The following is a 12465-nucleotide window of genomic DNA, read 5'->3' as shown; positions in this document are numbered from 1 at the left end:
CTGTGATTTCTTTTTAAATATTTGTTGACGTTTGTATTTGTAATGCATTTGGATGATCAGGTGATTATCTGACCAACAAAACCCAAATATTTTGAGTTTTTAATCATAAAACATGAAGCACAAAACTGAAAGGAGGAAATGTTTGGCATTTTCTACGAGAAAAAATACTTTTAGCGATTAATTGATGATCAAAATGTTTACCGTTTTAAAGGACAATTGGACTAATCGACCAATCATATCAACTCTACACAACTTACTGTTTGTTGTCTTTGATTAGTCCTCATTTACTTTGAAATGTTTATTTCAAAACATAATTTATTAAAAAGTAAATCCTATAGGCTTAATATCTCAAAGCGTACCTATCCATAAAATGGTTATTCCTTTGTTACAACACACACACACACCCACACACACACACACACACACACACACACACACACACACACACACACACACACACACACACACACACACACACACACACACTCTCTCTCACTCTCTCCAACAGCTCTTCGGTTATTTATGCAGGTGCTATATGGACCAAGATGGCCAGCAGTAAGAGGCCTGAGTTTCCAAGCAACCGTGCTGAAAGCAGAACGATAAGGAAGTAATGTGACCATGGTGCAGCAGAGGGTACACTGACTCTGCTGTTTGCATATCTTCCCCTCACCCCCTCCCCTCCTCTCCCCTCTCTCTCCCTGACTGAACTTGATCCAGTGAGAAATGCAGATGAGTTTCTCTGCTCTTGACATGTGACGTTTAAATGGACTTATGAGATTATCTGCCAGTGGAGGATGTATGATAATGGTGCTGTTACTGAGATCACATTAAGGCTTTTTGCACCTGGGTCACTCTGGAGGAGGTGAATCAAATGATCATCTTGAAGAAAAAGCACTCTGAGGCTTTACTAAAACAGAATGGAGAGAAAAAGGAATTACATTTGAAATGAGCATTCCTTATTCACCCCTTTAGTTGAAGCTTAAACTAATGCTTCCCTGCATAGCAAGCGATTGATCATGTCGGGCTCTTAACATCATGTTGTGCCTGGAGACCTTCGTGCGTCAGGTGCTTTGGCTAATAATTGATAGATTTGTAGAGGCGACGTGTGGTGGGTTCACAGCTGGCTAACCGCACTCCACAGCCCGCTATATAGTCACTGACAGCCCTAAGCCTGGTTGCATGACGATTAGAGTGTAACACTGGACATCAGAGCCCAGCTTTGACGGGCACCATGAGTGCTCTGCTCGCCCTTTTGACACTTCTCGCCCTAACCTCTGCGGCCGCAAAGCCCAACGCTGGTTTGAAAACGTGGGGTCGTTTCAGTAAACTGCCCTACCCGGGAGACAAGGCTTTCCTCTACGATACCTTCCCCAAGGACTTCATATGGGCAGTGGGCACGGCGGCGTACCAGGTGGAGGGCGCGTTTGAGAAGGACGGCAAGGGGCTCTCCATTTGGGACACTTTTACGCGCGGCGGGAATCGAATGGCCACCGGGGACGTCGGCAGCGACAGCTATCACAACATCCACACGGACATGCGAGCCATCAAACAGCTTGGGGTCAGCCACTACAGGTTCTCCCTGTCCTGGTCCAGGATATTTCCCAACGGCACCCGCGGGAGTTACAACGAGATCGGCACCAACTACTACCGGACGCTCATCAAGATGCTGAAGGAGTACCGCGTGGAGCCGGTGGTCACGCTCTACCACTGGGACCTGCCAGACCACCTCCAGCAGACCCTCGGCGGCTGGAGCCACCCGGAGCTTGTGGGGATCTTCAAGGACTACGCCGATTTCTGTTTCCAGACTTTCGGGGATGATGTAAAGTATTGGATCACCATTGATAACCCGTTTGTGGTGGCGCGGCACGGGTATGGCACCGGGGTGGTCGCGCCCGGGATAAAGAACGACCCCGATCTCCCGTTCCGTGTTGGACACAATCTCCTTAAGGTGAGTTTGTTGAATGAAAATAAGCTATCTTGCAACTAGTTGTAGTTAATAGTAGAAGGGGCAATTTTCTATGAATTGGTTAAAAAAAAAAAAAGTATTTACTTGAGTACAGTTCCAAACGGCTTTTAGTTCTCATTTTTATCAATCTTTTGATTTTAAATTGTGATCTCTATATTTTGACTTTGGTGTGAAGAAGTCTCCCTGTGTGTTTGTCTGTCTTTAAATTGTCTTATTTTGTCAGTCACCAGTGAAGTATTTTAAACTGCACTGACCTGAATAATATAAAGTTTGACTTTCTTTCGTTTTGTCCCACTCACTCCTCGCCCTCTCTTTCCATGATCATTTGATACCCACCATCCTCTCCATCTTCTCCAACCTCCTCTTCTCCTTCCCCTCGGTCTGCCCGTCATTTCTCTTTCTGTCCGTCTGTTTCCCCTCCAGGCCCATGCGGCTGCATGGCATCTCTACGATCGCCACTACCGACCCCGTCAGCGGGGCAAGCTGTCCATGGCGCTGGCCTCTCACTGGATCAAGCCCAGCCGCACTCGCCTGGAAAGCCTGCGAGAGTGTCAGTGCTCCCTGGACCACGTCCTGGGCTGGTTCGCCCGGCCTCTCTTCACAGACGGAGACTACCCTCCCTGCATGAAGGCGAGGCTGGGCTCACGCCTGCCCTCCTTCACCCCGGAGGAGAGGGAGCAGGTGAGGGGAACGGCCGACTTCTTCGCCCTCTCTCACGGAGCGGCCCTGAGCTTCCAGCTCATCAACGACAGCCTGAAGTTTGGGCAGCAGGAGGATCTGGACCTGAGGATGCTGCTGTACTGGGTCAATGCAGAGTACGACAAGCCGCCCATCTTTGTGGTGCAGAGTGGTTGGTAGGTTTGGATGTTGTCACGATGTATCCGTCAGTCTGTGATGTACTTGTGTGCTGTTCTGGTGTTGGGGAACATCTTTCTTTTTTTTACTACTTCTCAACACAGGTACGTCCTTGGCAACACTAAGACAGAAGACCCAAAACACATGTACTACCTCAAGAGGTTCATTGCAGAGGCACTGAAATGTGAGTCGTGATAAGAGTCTGATCTCAAACATTAACCACAACAGTTGTTTCCCTTTTTCCAATACGAGCGTGAGCCATTTTACATGAAACTGAAATCTCAGTGACTTCAATCTGGTCCGTCCATCCGTCTGTGCCAGCGATCATCATAGACGGAGTGAATGTGATCGGATACACCGCCTGGTCTCTGATAGACGGCTTCGAGTGGCACAGGGAGTACGGGATACGACGGGGACTGTACTACGTTGACTTCAACACTCTTGACATGAAGAGAGAGCCGAAGACATCTGCCACCTTTTACAGGTATATGCATGCTGTCATGTGACCAGTGGTGTCAAAGGATGCACAGTATTGTAATGTGTGCAATAACAACACTAACATTTCCTTTCAAGGCTTTATTGATGAAAGTGTCCACATAATGGCGCATGTAATGATGCCTTACAGCTACAGAGATAGCTTTCCCCTCTCAGCTCAGCTCCTCCTGAATTGATGATTCTTCATCATTCTTAAAGAAACGTCATCCAGAGGAACGGTTTCCCAGAACTCCCAGAGAACAGACCAGCACAAGGAATCTTCCCGTGTGATTTTGCCTGGGGGGTATCAGCCAACTCCATACAGGTATATGTGTGTGTGTGTGTGTGTGTGTGTGTGTGTGTGTGTGTGTGTGTGTGTGTGTGTGTGTGTGTGTGTGTGAGTTCATTATTAATATGATATGACATTGTCTGATGTAGTGTTGTGAGGAAGCTGCAATTCCTCTCCGCCTTGTCTAAGTCGCGTCATGTTGATCACATTATTTTGAACTTGCAGTTTTCACGGTGAAAGTCCAGCTCAGAATCAGCCACAACGACGAATCCTCTCTTAATCATAAACCACATAACCTGCCAGCGTCTAGCTCTGCCAGCTGGGCGAAACGGCAGTAGACCAGCTCTTATCGATCCGTCCCATTTGGCTTTTATTTGCATTCGTGTGACTCGGTGCGTGTTTACGTTGGTGTGTTACTTCTGTTTTTCCTCATGTCACAGGTGGAGACCACGCCCAGCCAGTTTGCAGACCCCAGTGTTTACTTGTGGAACATCTCCAACAACGGAGAGCTGATGAGGCTGGAGGGCTTCAGTGCACCACCAGTACGCCGGACCGCACACTGTGCTGATTACGCCACCATCCGACAGCAGGTAGCTTCTACACCGGTCAAACGGGTAAAACACTGGGAAAAAAGAGGTCGAAGAAAAGAACACTTCTGTAATGAAAAGTATATTTTACAGATATCATAACATAAATGCACATTATTGACACGTTTGTCAGTGTGTATGTGTGGGAAGAGAGTGAGGGATTGTGTCCGTTTCACAGCTCCGAAGTAACTCCGAAATGCAAAATAAAGAAAAAGAAAAATCACTTTGCAGCACAAAATTCTTAGTAATCCTTAATAATTCGTAAAAAAAACTGTTTAAAGTAACATTTATGTCACTTGGGGCACATATTTATAAAATAATGAAGTAACCAGCACTGCGCAGGATCTTCTGGTTGTTTCAGTCACTTTCTTTGATCTCACTGATGAATTGTGCTGGAATTTCTACTTTCTAGGTGCAAATTGTAGGATTTGAATGTAACATGCCTCAGCAGCAGACTTTTGCATTAAAAAGTCCAGTTTTTCGATAGATTTGTGCTGTTTCTCCAGCTGTGTGAACGTTAACGTTGTGCCACAAGTTAATCCTCCTCCCTCTCTTCAGGTGGATGAAATCCGGCAGGTCGGGGTCAACCACTTCCACTTCTCCCTCAACTGGTCGGCCGTGGTGCCGACAGGCGACGTGGCTCATCCCAACGCCACCCTGCTGGGCTACTACCGCTGCTTCACCCGTCAGCTGCTGCAGGCCAACGTCACGCCCGTGGTCACTCTGTGGCACCACACGCGCCTGCGCAGCAGCCTGCCGGCCCCGCTGGATACCGCCAGCAAGTGGCTGAACAGGTCAGATGCACTGCTGATTCTTATCCAGTGTCTCATTTTCATTTTCAGATTATTTTACGGGAAAGTTGAGCAAGCGTCATGTTAGAGCTTGAAAATCTGTTCCCAACACAGAACTGATAAACACCCATCTTTATCAGATACGGTGGATTATAATTTACCGACTGGTCGAATGTCAACATGCAATGATGTTCCCAGGAACAGTCTGTCCTTGGTGCCATCAACATGCAACCGCTATCACTTGCTGCTGTGGTATCATCTTTCCCTTTCCTGTAATAAAGAGACATCACTAAAACCAGTGATTACAATATTTATAACGGAACAATCTAATGCGTTGGCATTTTCATCTGTATTGGCACAACGTTTAATGTTCGATTGTACTCGATCTCCTGTGATTCATCGAGACGATTCGTTTATTTGCGTGTGTGAGCTTATCATTGTTTTTCAACACATTGTTTTGTTGTATTGTGATTGCTTTATATGCAAATTTCATGGTGAAATGAAAGCCACCATGTGCCTGGTATGAATGCACACATGGCGCGTAATTCAAATTGTACGACTTCATCTCTTTTTTCTCAGAGAGACTCCAGAGGCGTTCGCAGACTATGCCAGGCTTTGCTACAGAGAGCTTGGTGCCCATGTGAAGATGTGGATCACCCTGAATGAGCCCAACGATGAGATGGTGAGCTACCAGGAGGGTCATCAGATGCTGCGGGCGCACGCTCTGGCCTGGCGCGTTTATCACCGCGAGTTCAGACACGCACAGGGAGGAAAGGTCAGTGGAGGAATGCATTTATTATATATACTTGAATACTTTCATCCTACCGGTATGTTTTATGATATGTAAGTATTCAAACAGTCATCTTTTGTCAGTACAGCAATATCCTTTTAATGGATCTTCTTTCTTCTTTTGTTGGCGTGTTGGCTCTTTTTGATGAAATTCATGTAAAATACAGCAGTTCCTTGCGCGTAAGAGGACTTGACAATGTGTTTTAAAGTAAATGTAAAAGCTTTCATGAATCCCTTCGGTCAACAGGAGAATGAAAAGGTCACACCTGTGCCGCCGTGTTTCGTGTTGTGTCTCAGGTGTCTCTGGCTCTGCACATGGACTGGGTGGAACCGGCATTTTCCTTCAGCCGCGAAGACGTGGAACCGGCTAAAAGGGTCTTAGACTTCCGTATCGGCTGGTTTGCAGAGCCGATCTTCGGCAGCGGGGACTATCCTCTGGGAATGAGGAGCTGGCTGCGGCAGCTCAACTCTCTAGAGTACGAATACTTCATTCACACTTCAATACTGTCACTTTGTTGGCTGTAGAATGTTAAGAGATCTCATCGGCTCTGTGATGTGATCAATGTGTTGCAACAGGATTTAAGGGTTGGAGTTAAACTGGGATTATTCAAAGATGTAATATGGTGGGATTTCAGTGTCATTGAGCCGGATGTTGTCGTAGCAGTATGTCATGAATGACAAAATGTTAAGTCTACTGACGCAAATCTACAACTACTTCAGAAAGGTGTCTCCTCTGTGAAATGACGGCTTCTCTGTGTGCTTCCTCAGCCTGCCAGTGTTCAACGAGGAGGACAGACAGCTGGTTAAAGGGACGTATGACTTCTTTGCCATCAGTCACTTCAGCACCAAGCTGGTGACACACGCCATGGAGGACTCGTAAGATACAGTCACTTTTTTGCCCTTATTGGAAACAAGAGGGGGGAGAGAGAGGTGTGCAATTTAAAAAAAGCGACTACGCCACTGAACACCACTTTATAGTGTTTAGTTGAAGACGAATATTTAGCCCCGATGTAGTGATACGTCCAGCATCGCAAAGGCATTAGATATTAATGAGAATGTGATTTTGTCTTCAGCTTCTGTGTCATGTCCATGTGTGCAGGTACACCTACACAGCAATACTGGAGGTCCAGCACATGATAGACACCACATGGATCATGTCCCCGAGGCCTGTTGTGCCCTGGGGTCTGAGGAAAGCCCTCAACTGGGTGAGACTGCTGTTGTGAAGAGATAAAACGTTGAATATTGACCCTTTTTTTCTGTACTTGAACCAGTAGTTGGCAAGTTGACAGGGACATCACAGATGCCTTCTTGTGTCCAGCAGTTAAAGCTTTGATGTTGACGATCGTTGAAAATGAATAGATTCTGGATTTTTCAATGAGGGATGCAACTTTAATCATTTTTAACCAGGTTGTTGTTTTCTTTTTGGAAAAAAACATATATAACTTCATATTACTATTTTCAGACTCTTCATATTCTACTCGTCGTGTTTTCATACCAAGTGGAGGAAAAGTCAACTGTTGTTTGGATGTAAAAACTGCCGTTGCTCTTCTGCCGCGTCAGGTGAGGGAGCACTACCGCGACGTACCCGTCTATGTGATGGCTAACGGGGTACAGGAAGACCCGGCCCGCTTCAAAGACAGCCTCAGAGTCTACTACCTGTACAACTACATCAACGAGGCGCTGAAAGGTGAGACTGCAGACACACACATCTGGCTGTTGAGATTTTACAGGATTAATGCAAAACTGCTGAACCACTGCGTCTGTGTACTGCGTGTTGAATCCTTTCGCGCCGATTGAAGTTTTCCCCCCTTTACTGGCCTCAGCGGAGCTTAATTATTAGACAGGTATTCAGGTCACTGACCCCTGAACAGTCCGCTGACTCAGAACAGACACAAATATCAACAGAGATGCACTCTTCACTTGAATTGTGGAGTCGAGGTCACTCGCTGTCCAATCAGCTGTCCGTGCAAAGTTTATTGGGTCAAACTCAGTGAAGACTGGCAGTGTCATGATGTGCACATCGTATCATGTCATTGTGTGTTTTAGTGTGCTCTCCAGCCACTAGGGGGCAACCACCCACAGAAAACAGTTTTATATTCATTTTTTGGGAACAATTTATTTCAACCCTCCATATTATAACATTTATAAGCAGAATGGAAACATTATAAAGATGTATTGATGTAGCTGTCGACAATATATTACATATGTCTGCATAGGAGAAGTTATAACTTCAGTAATTATTAAATACTTGTCTTTAGATCAGTTTATAACTTCATTATATGTTCATATGCTACCGATAGTCAGTAAATGAGGGGTTAAATGTAAAGCTTTTTCCTGTCAAACACATCCTGCTCGCCTCCACTTACACATACAAGTAAGTGAGAATGAATCCTCTCCTCCTCAGCGTACACTCTGGACGGCGTAAACCTGAAGGGCTACTTTGCTTACGCCCTGAGTGACCAAAGGGACCCGGCCTTCGGCCTGTACGGCCACGTTCACGACGAGGTCATCATCAAGGCCTCGCTCTCCAACTATCGCAACATCATCCAGCACAACGGCTTCCCCATTCCGGGAGCTGCGCCCCAGCAGTGTCCCAGAGTGCCTCAGCCCTGCCTGGGCTGCCATGTGCTGGTCAAGAGGCCTGTGATGGGCTTCCTGACTCTGGTGGGTTCAGGGGTGCTGATCACCCTGGGCCTCATTATCTACTACACAGCCAAGAGACACAAAGACTGTTACTGATCACTGTTTTTTGTTTAAAAAAAAAACTGAGCCGATTGTTGTCAGCTCCAGATGTTTATCACAGAACGGCCTCTTCAAAACGGCTTGTGAGTTTCTGCCGTTCAGAAAGTCAAGAGTCACCCATCAGGGGTTTCCATTTGTTGAGGCCTCTTGCACTCCACAAGACAATTTATCCATAGAATCCAAAAAGGAGGAAACTTCTGATGCGAAAGCTGAAGTTAGATGTTGTACCTGCCTTTATGGGTCGACGGAACATCTCAAGAGACTTTTTTTTTTACGTCTTTGTAATGTTATTTGTGACTGTAACTTGACATTTCCTTAAAGAAGGTGAAAAAACTAACTTTTTTTTGGTTTGGTAGAACTGAAATTGAGATACTTTCGACAGCCCTGGTTGCATTAATGCTCCTCGCTCTCTCCTCTTGTTTCCTGTCTGTCTCACATACAGTAATGTAGGCACTGTCATGTTATAAAACAGCCAACAATAAGTGTTTTAGTGCAGATTATTTCATGTTTGTTCATAATAATAAAAACAACTTCTGGTCACTTTTGTTTTTAATAAACAAAGCAATTTATTGTTATGTTCTGATGCAGATTTGTCGGGAAACATCTCATCGTTAGTCTTCTTTTTATACAAAGAATTGCTACGATCACAACTGTTATTTTACCCCACTAGAGTGACCGTTCAAGGTTTACAAACTACGTGCAGTGCTGAGGTTTTGGGCAAAAAAAGACGGACTTGTTTTTGGGGTGAGTTATGTTAATGTCGCCACCATGCCTCACAGACTACAAATCGGTATCAAGTCCGCTGGAAGTCTTGTCGGGGCAAACAAGATGTTGAACTCCAACAAAAGTATCCGTATGCTCCTCAGAGTCAAAACATCATCCCATCCAGACCGTCCTCCATGAACTTCTTATAGATGGCCATGAACTTGGCGGTGAAGGCCTCGAGGTGGTAGATGGCTTTGCTGCCCAGCTGCAGTCGGTGTTCGTAGTAGGCGGCCATGTGGGCCACCTCCGTCTTCAGCTGACCGTCGCAGTTACTCAGCAGCTCCTTTACCAGACCCTGTTAAGAGGATTGGAACGAGTGAAGTTAACACGCCTTAATCTCAAACATCCCTGCAAACCGTTTCAACACTTTGACGGAGGACGATGTGAGCGGCACCTTCATAATGATATCAGGAGGGATGCAGTGAGTCAGCAGCTCGTACAGCCTGGCGCGAACCTCCAACAACCTGGAACAGATAAAGGTTTTCAGCAGTGAATATATCTTCACTAATCCGATCACCTTTCCGTAGGTGCTGCATAACAAACGACACCTTTTTGCCTCTCCTACCTCTGAGGGCTCTGCTGGCTGACGATGGCGTTAGCGGTTTCTCGGAGGTAGACCTCCCAGTCCGTCTCCGGGACTTCTTGGTCCGCCGAGAACGGATACCTGGGAAAAGATGAATGCAGTGTGAAGAAGCCAATCGTTTCCGTTCACATCCCATCGTAATCCAAGGGTTATGCTGTGGAGGAAAGATGGTACGTTTTGTGACAACTTACTGCTGCACTCTGCACGCCTCGCACATCAAAAGGGCTTTGCGAAGGTTGCGACCAGACTTCTGAGTGATTTGTTTGGCCAGCTCAGGTGGGAGGAGCAGACCCTCCTTTTTACAGACCGATGTCAAAACACTGCAGACCTGGCAGACAACAACGACGCAGAGACGTGAAATGTGGTCTTGATCGTGACTTATGCAGCACTCGTTACTCGATTAAGACAATCTTAAGCACCTTACCTCCTCTGTGCTGGGCAGAGGAACTCTGATAGCCAGACAACGGCTCTGAATCGGCCCGATGACTTTAGAGGTGGAGGTGGCGCAGAGGATGAGGCGGCAGGTGGACATGTACTTCTCCATTGTTCGCCGCAAAGCATGCTGGGCATCCTTCGTGAGTCTGTCCACCTCCGTAAGCAACACCACTGAAAACAACAACAAAACAAAATGTGCCAGTTAGTTGATGGAGGGACGTGATCCTCTTGATTTTTGAGACCATTCTAGATCATGGACCAGCATTCACAAGTGCATGCGACACAAAGGTATTCCGACCTTTGAACTCTCTCTGGGTGCTTGACTGGATCTGCTGCGACTGAGCCACAGTTTTAATCAGCTCTTGAATCACCACACGGTCCTGGTTTCCAGCATCACTGTTAGAAACAGAACAGAAATTACGTTTTTTTTTTGTCTGCCACAGCACACATATCTTCTCTGTAACTCACTTGAGTCTCACTGAGCCAGACAGCGGCCCGCTAAACAACACAAAAGCCACAAACTTTGAACAAGAACCGACATTATCGTTCCTGCTAAAGTCTCTTTCTCACCCGACTTACAAAAAATCAACACGTGTCGTGTCCTGCACCTCAGTTTGTTGAATGAGTGACCAAACAAACCATTCACAGGGGAAAAGTGCACCACGAACAGAAGTCTGTAATAATAACTCAACCATGAAGACCTCATTAATAAATGTTAATCTGTAATGCAACCAAAAACTACAGCTGTAAAATAATACAATATTTTCTCTGATATGAAGTGCAGTACTTGAGTACATATACATAGTGCCTCAGTCATCATTAGGTTACCTTGCATTGACTTCCAAGTGATAGTTGCTGGCTATTATGTTAATCTCTATTTTCTTCTTTGAGGGAGCCTGAGGACGGGAAAAAAAAAACACAAATCAGGGTTGTAAGTAAGCCTTCATCAGACAATTTGACAGTGTCCTCATGAAGACGGAGAGGGGTCCGGAGTCACTGCATGCTGGTCGTGCATCATGTGTCCTCTCACCACGATGGTCTGGTGCTCTATGCGGAGCTTCTCCACCCCGGCTCCATACAGCTCCCTCAGCAGACACATGATGCGGGTCTTCTTCCCCGCGCCCGATGGCCCGTACACCAGCAAGTGGGGGAAGTCGCCACATTGAACCTGAAACAAAAACATTACAAATTAAGAGTTTTTGCTTTTTAGATATACTTTTTTTTTTTGAATTGCCTTGAGAGACACTTGGTCATGTCAGATGACTTGCTGTATACGCTATAATAAAGCAAACATTTCCCAAACAGAAGGGCATTGTGAGGTGAATCAGCTGACATATTAAGCATCCCACGTTACCTCAAAAACAACTCTTTTATGATGGACACATCGTCATTAACCTGCTAGTTGAACTCAGGTTGTCCTCCACACTATATTTAACGTTAACCTGACTCCTAAATAGCCGGGTCAACAACGAGGAATCATGTATCTGGGTGAAGTAAAGTAAATGAATTGACATTGATATGCTGCTGTTGAGTATGATGCGAATGCTAACGTAGCCTGATTACAGTTAACATAGCATGCAGGTTGTTTCTCTTACCAGGTTTTTCAGCTGAGTCGCTTGCTCTTTGTGATAGTCGAGTTTCCCGAGGGCAGTCGGTCGGTATTTGTCCACCCACAAACTCATTGTGTTATTAATTTAGTGAATTAATTTGTTATTAACTGTAATCGTACGTGTTGACAGCAGACAGCTTCGATTTAGCTGGTCTAACTCTCCCGCGAAATAGTATTCATAAGCAACCAGTAAGTTACCCGCGCTGCTACTTCCTCTTGTGCTACGGAGAGTCGAAGGGGTCAAAAAGGCTACAGGCGAGTGGTAAATACATCGTGAGCAAAGCACCAAGAGATTGCCCTCCACTAGTGTCCCTCTTGACTTCTGTTGTTATGTTCAGGTGCAGATATATTTGTGTGTGTACACCACACAGGACAGTCCTGGACAAGACATGTGTCTTGTTGGGAGAAATCAAAGTGGAGGACAAGGAGTTAAAAAGGGACCCAGCAGCAAATGTGTCACCTACTAGCAGATTAATCTTAAAGATAGCATCTTTTATTTATTGCAGCAGATTTGCAGGCGTTTACAGTGAGGACAGTCAAGTTGAAATGATACCACCAAGGAATGTGAACATTTAATTCC

The 12465-nt window shown here is 45.8% G+C and overlaps 2 protein-coding genes across 2 annotated transcripts; one reads left to right on the top strand and one right to left on the bottom strand.

The window, feature by feature from the left end:
• Positions 1 to 1231: 1231 nt before the first annotated feature.
• kl (klotho) lies at positions 1232 to 8515 on the top strand (the record flags this gene model as incomplete). The annotated part of the gene is made up of 13 exons (XM_079284197.1): positions 1232 to 1948; positions 2390 to 2820; positions 2926 to 3005; positions 3143 to 3305; positions 3515 to 3620; positions 4025 to 4174; positions 4730 to 4965; positions 5542 to 5737; positions 6049 to 6227; positions 6520 to 6627; positions 6851 to 6956; positions 7312 to 7438; positions 8156 to 8515. The coding sequence occupies 13 exons, from the start codon at positions 1232 to 1234 to the stop codon at positions 8488 to 8490; spliced, it is 2934 nt and encodes a 977-aa protein (XP_079140323.1). The 3' UTR covers positions 8491 to 8515.
• Positions 8516 to 9051: 536 nt separating this feature from the next.
• On the bottom strand, positions 9052 to 12072 carry rfc3 (replication factor C (activator 1) 3). Its single transcript, XM_079284198.1, has 9 exons — positions 11872 to 12072; positions 11307 to 11444; positions 11105 to 11172; positions 10575 to 10672; positions 10266 to 10447; positions 10033 to 10169; positions 9824 to 9922; positions 9653 to 9722; positions 9052 to 9553 (listed from the first exon to the last, which is right to left on the bottom strand). The coding sequence occupies exons 1-9, from the start codon at positions 11956 to 11958 to the stop codon at positions 9362 to 9364; spliced, it is 1071 nt and encodes a 356-aa protein (XP_079140324.1). The 5' UTR covers positions 11959 to 12072; the 3' UTR covers positions 9052 to 9361.
• Between the last annotated feature and the right edge of the window lie 393 nt (positions 12073 to 12465).

The sequence above is a fragment of the Melanostigma gelatinosum genome (assembly GCF_949748355.1).
Source record: "Melanostigma gelatinosum genome assembly, chromosome: 14".
NCBI classification, from domain to species: Eukaryota; Metazoa; Chordata; class Actinopteri; order Perciformes; family Zoarcidae; genus Melanostigma; species Melanostigma gelatinosum.
This window is presented reverse-complemented; position numbering and strand designations above follow the sequence as displayed.

Coding starts and splice junctions, on each gene's coding strand:
- rfc3 (XM_079284198.1), bottom strand. CDS start 11,958: ATGAGTTTGTGGGTGGACAAATACCGACCGACTGCCCTCGGGAAACTC. Junction 10,170..10,265: donor CTCTGCCCAGCACAGAGGAG/GTAAGGTGCTTA, acceptor GTTGTCTGCCAG/GTCTGCAGTGTTTTGACATC. Junction 9,554..9,652: donor CTCCTGATATCATTATGAAG/GTGCCGCTCACA, acceptor TCCTCTTAACAG/GGTCTGGTAAAGGAGCTGCT.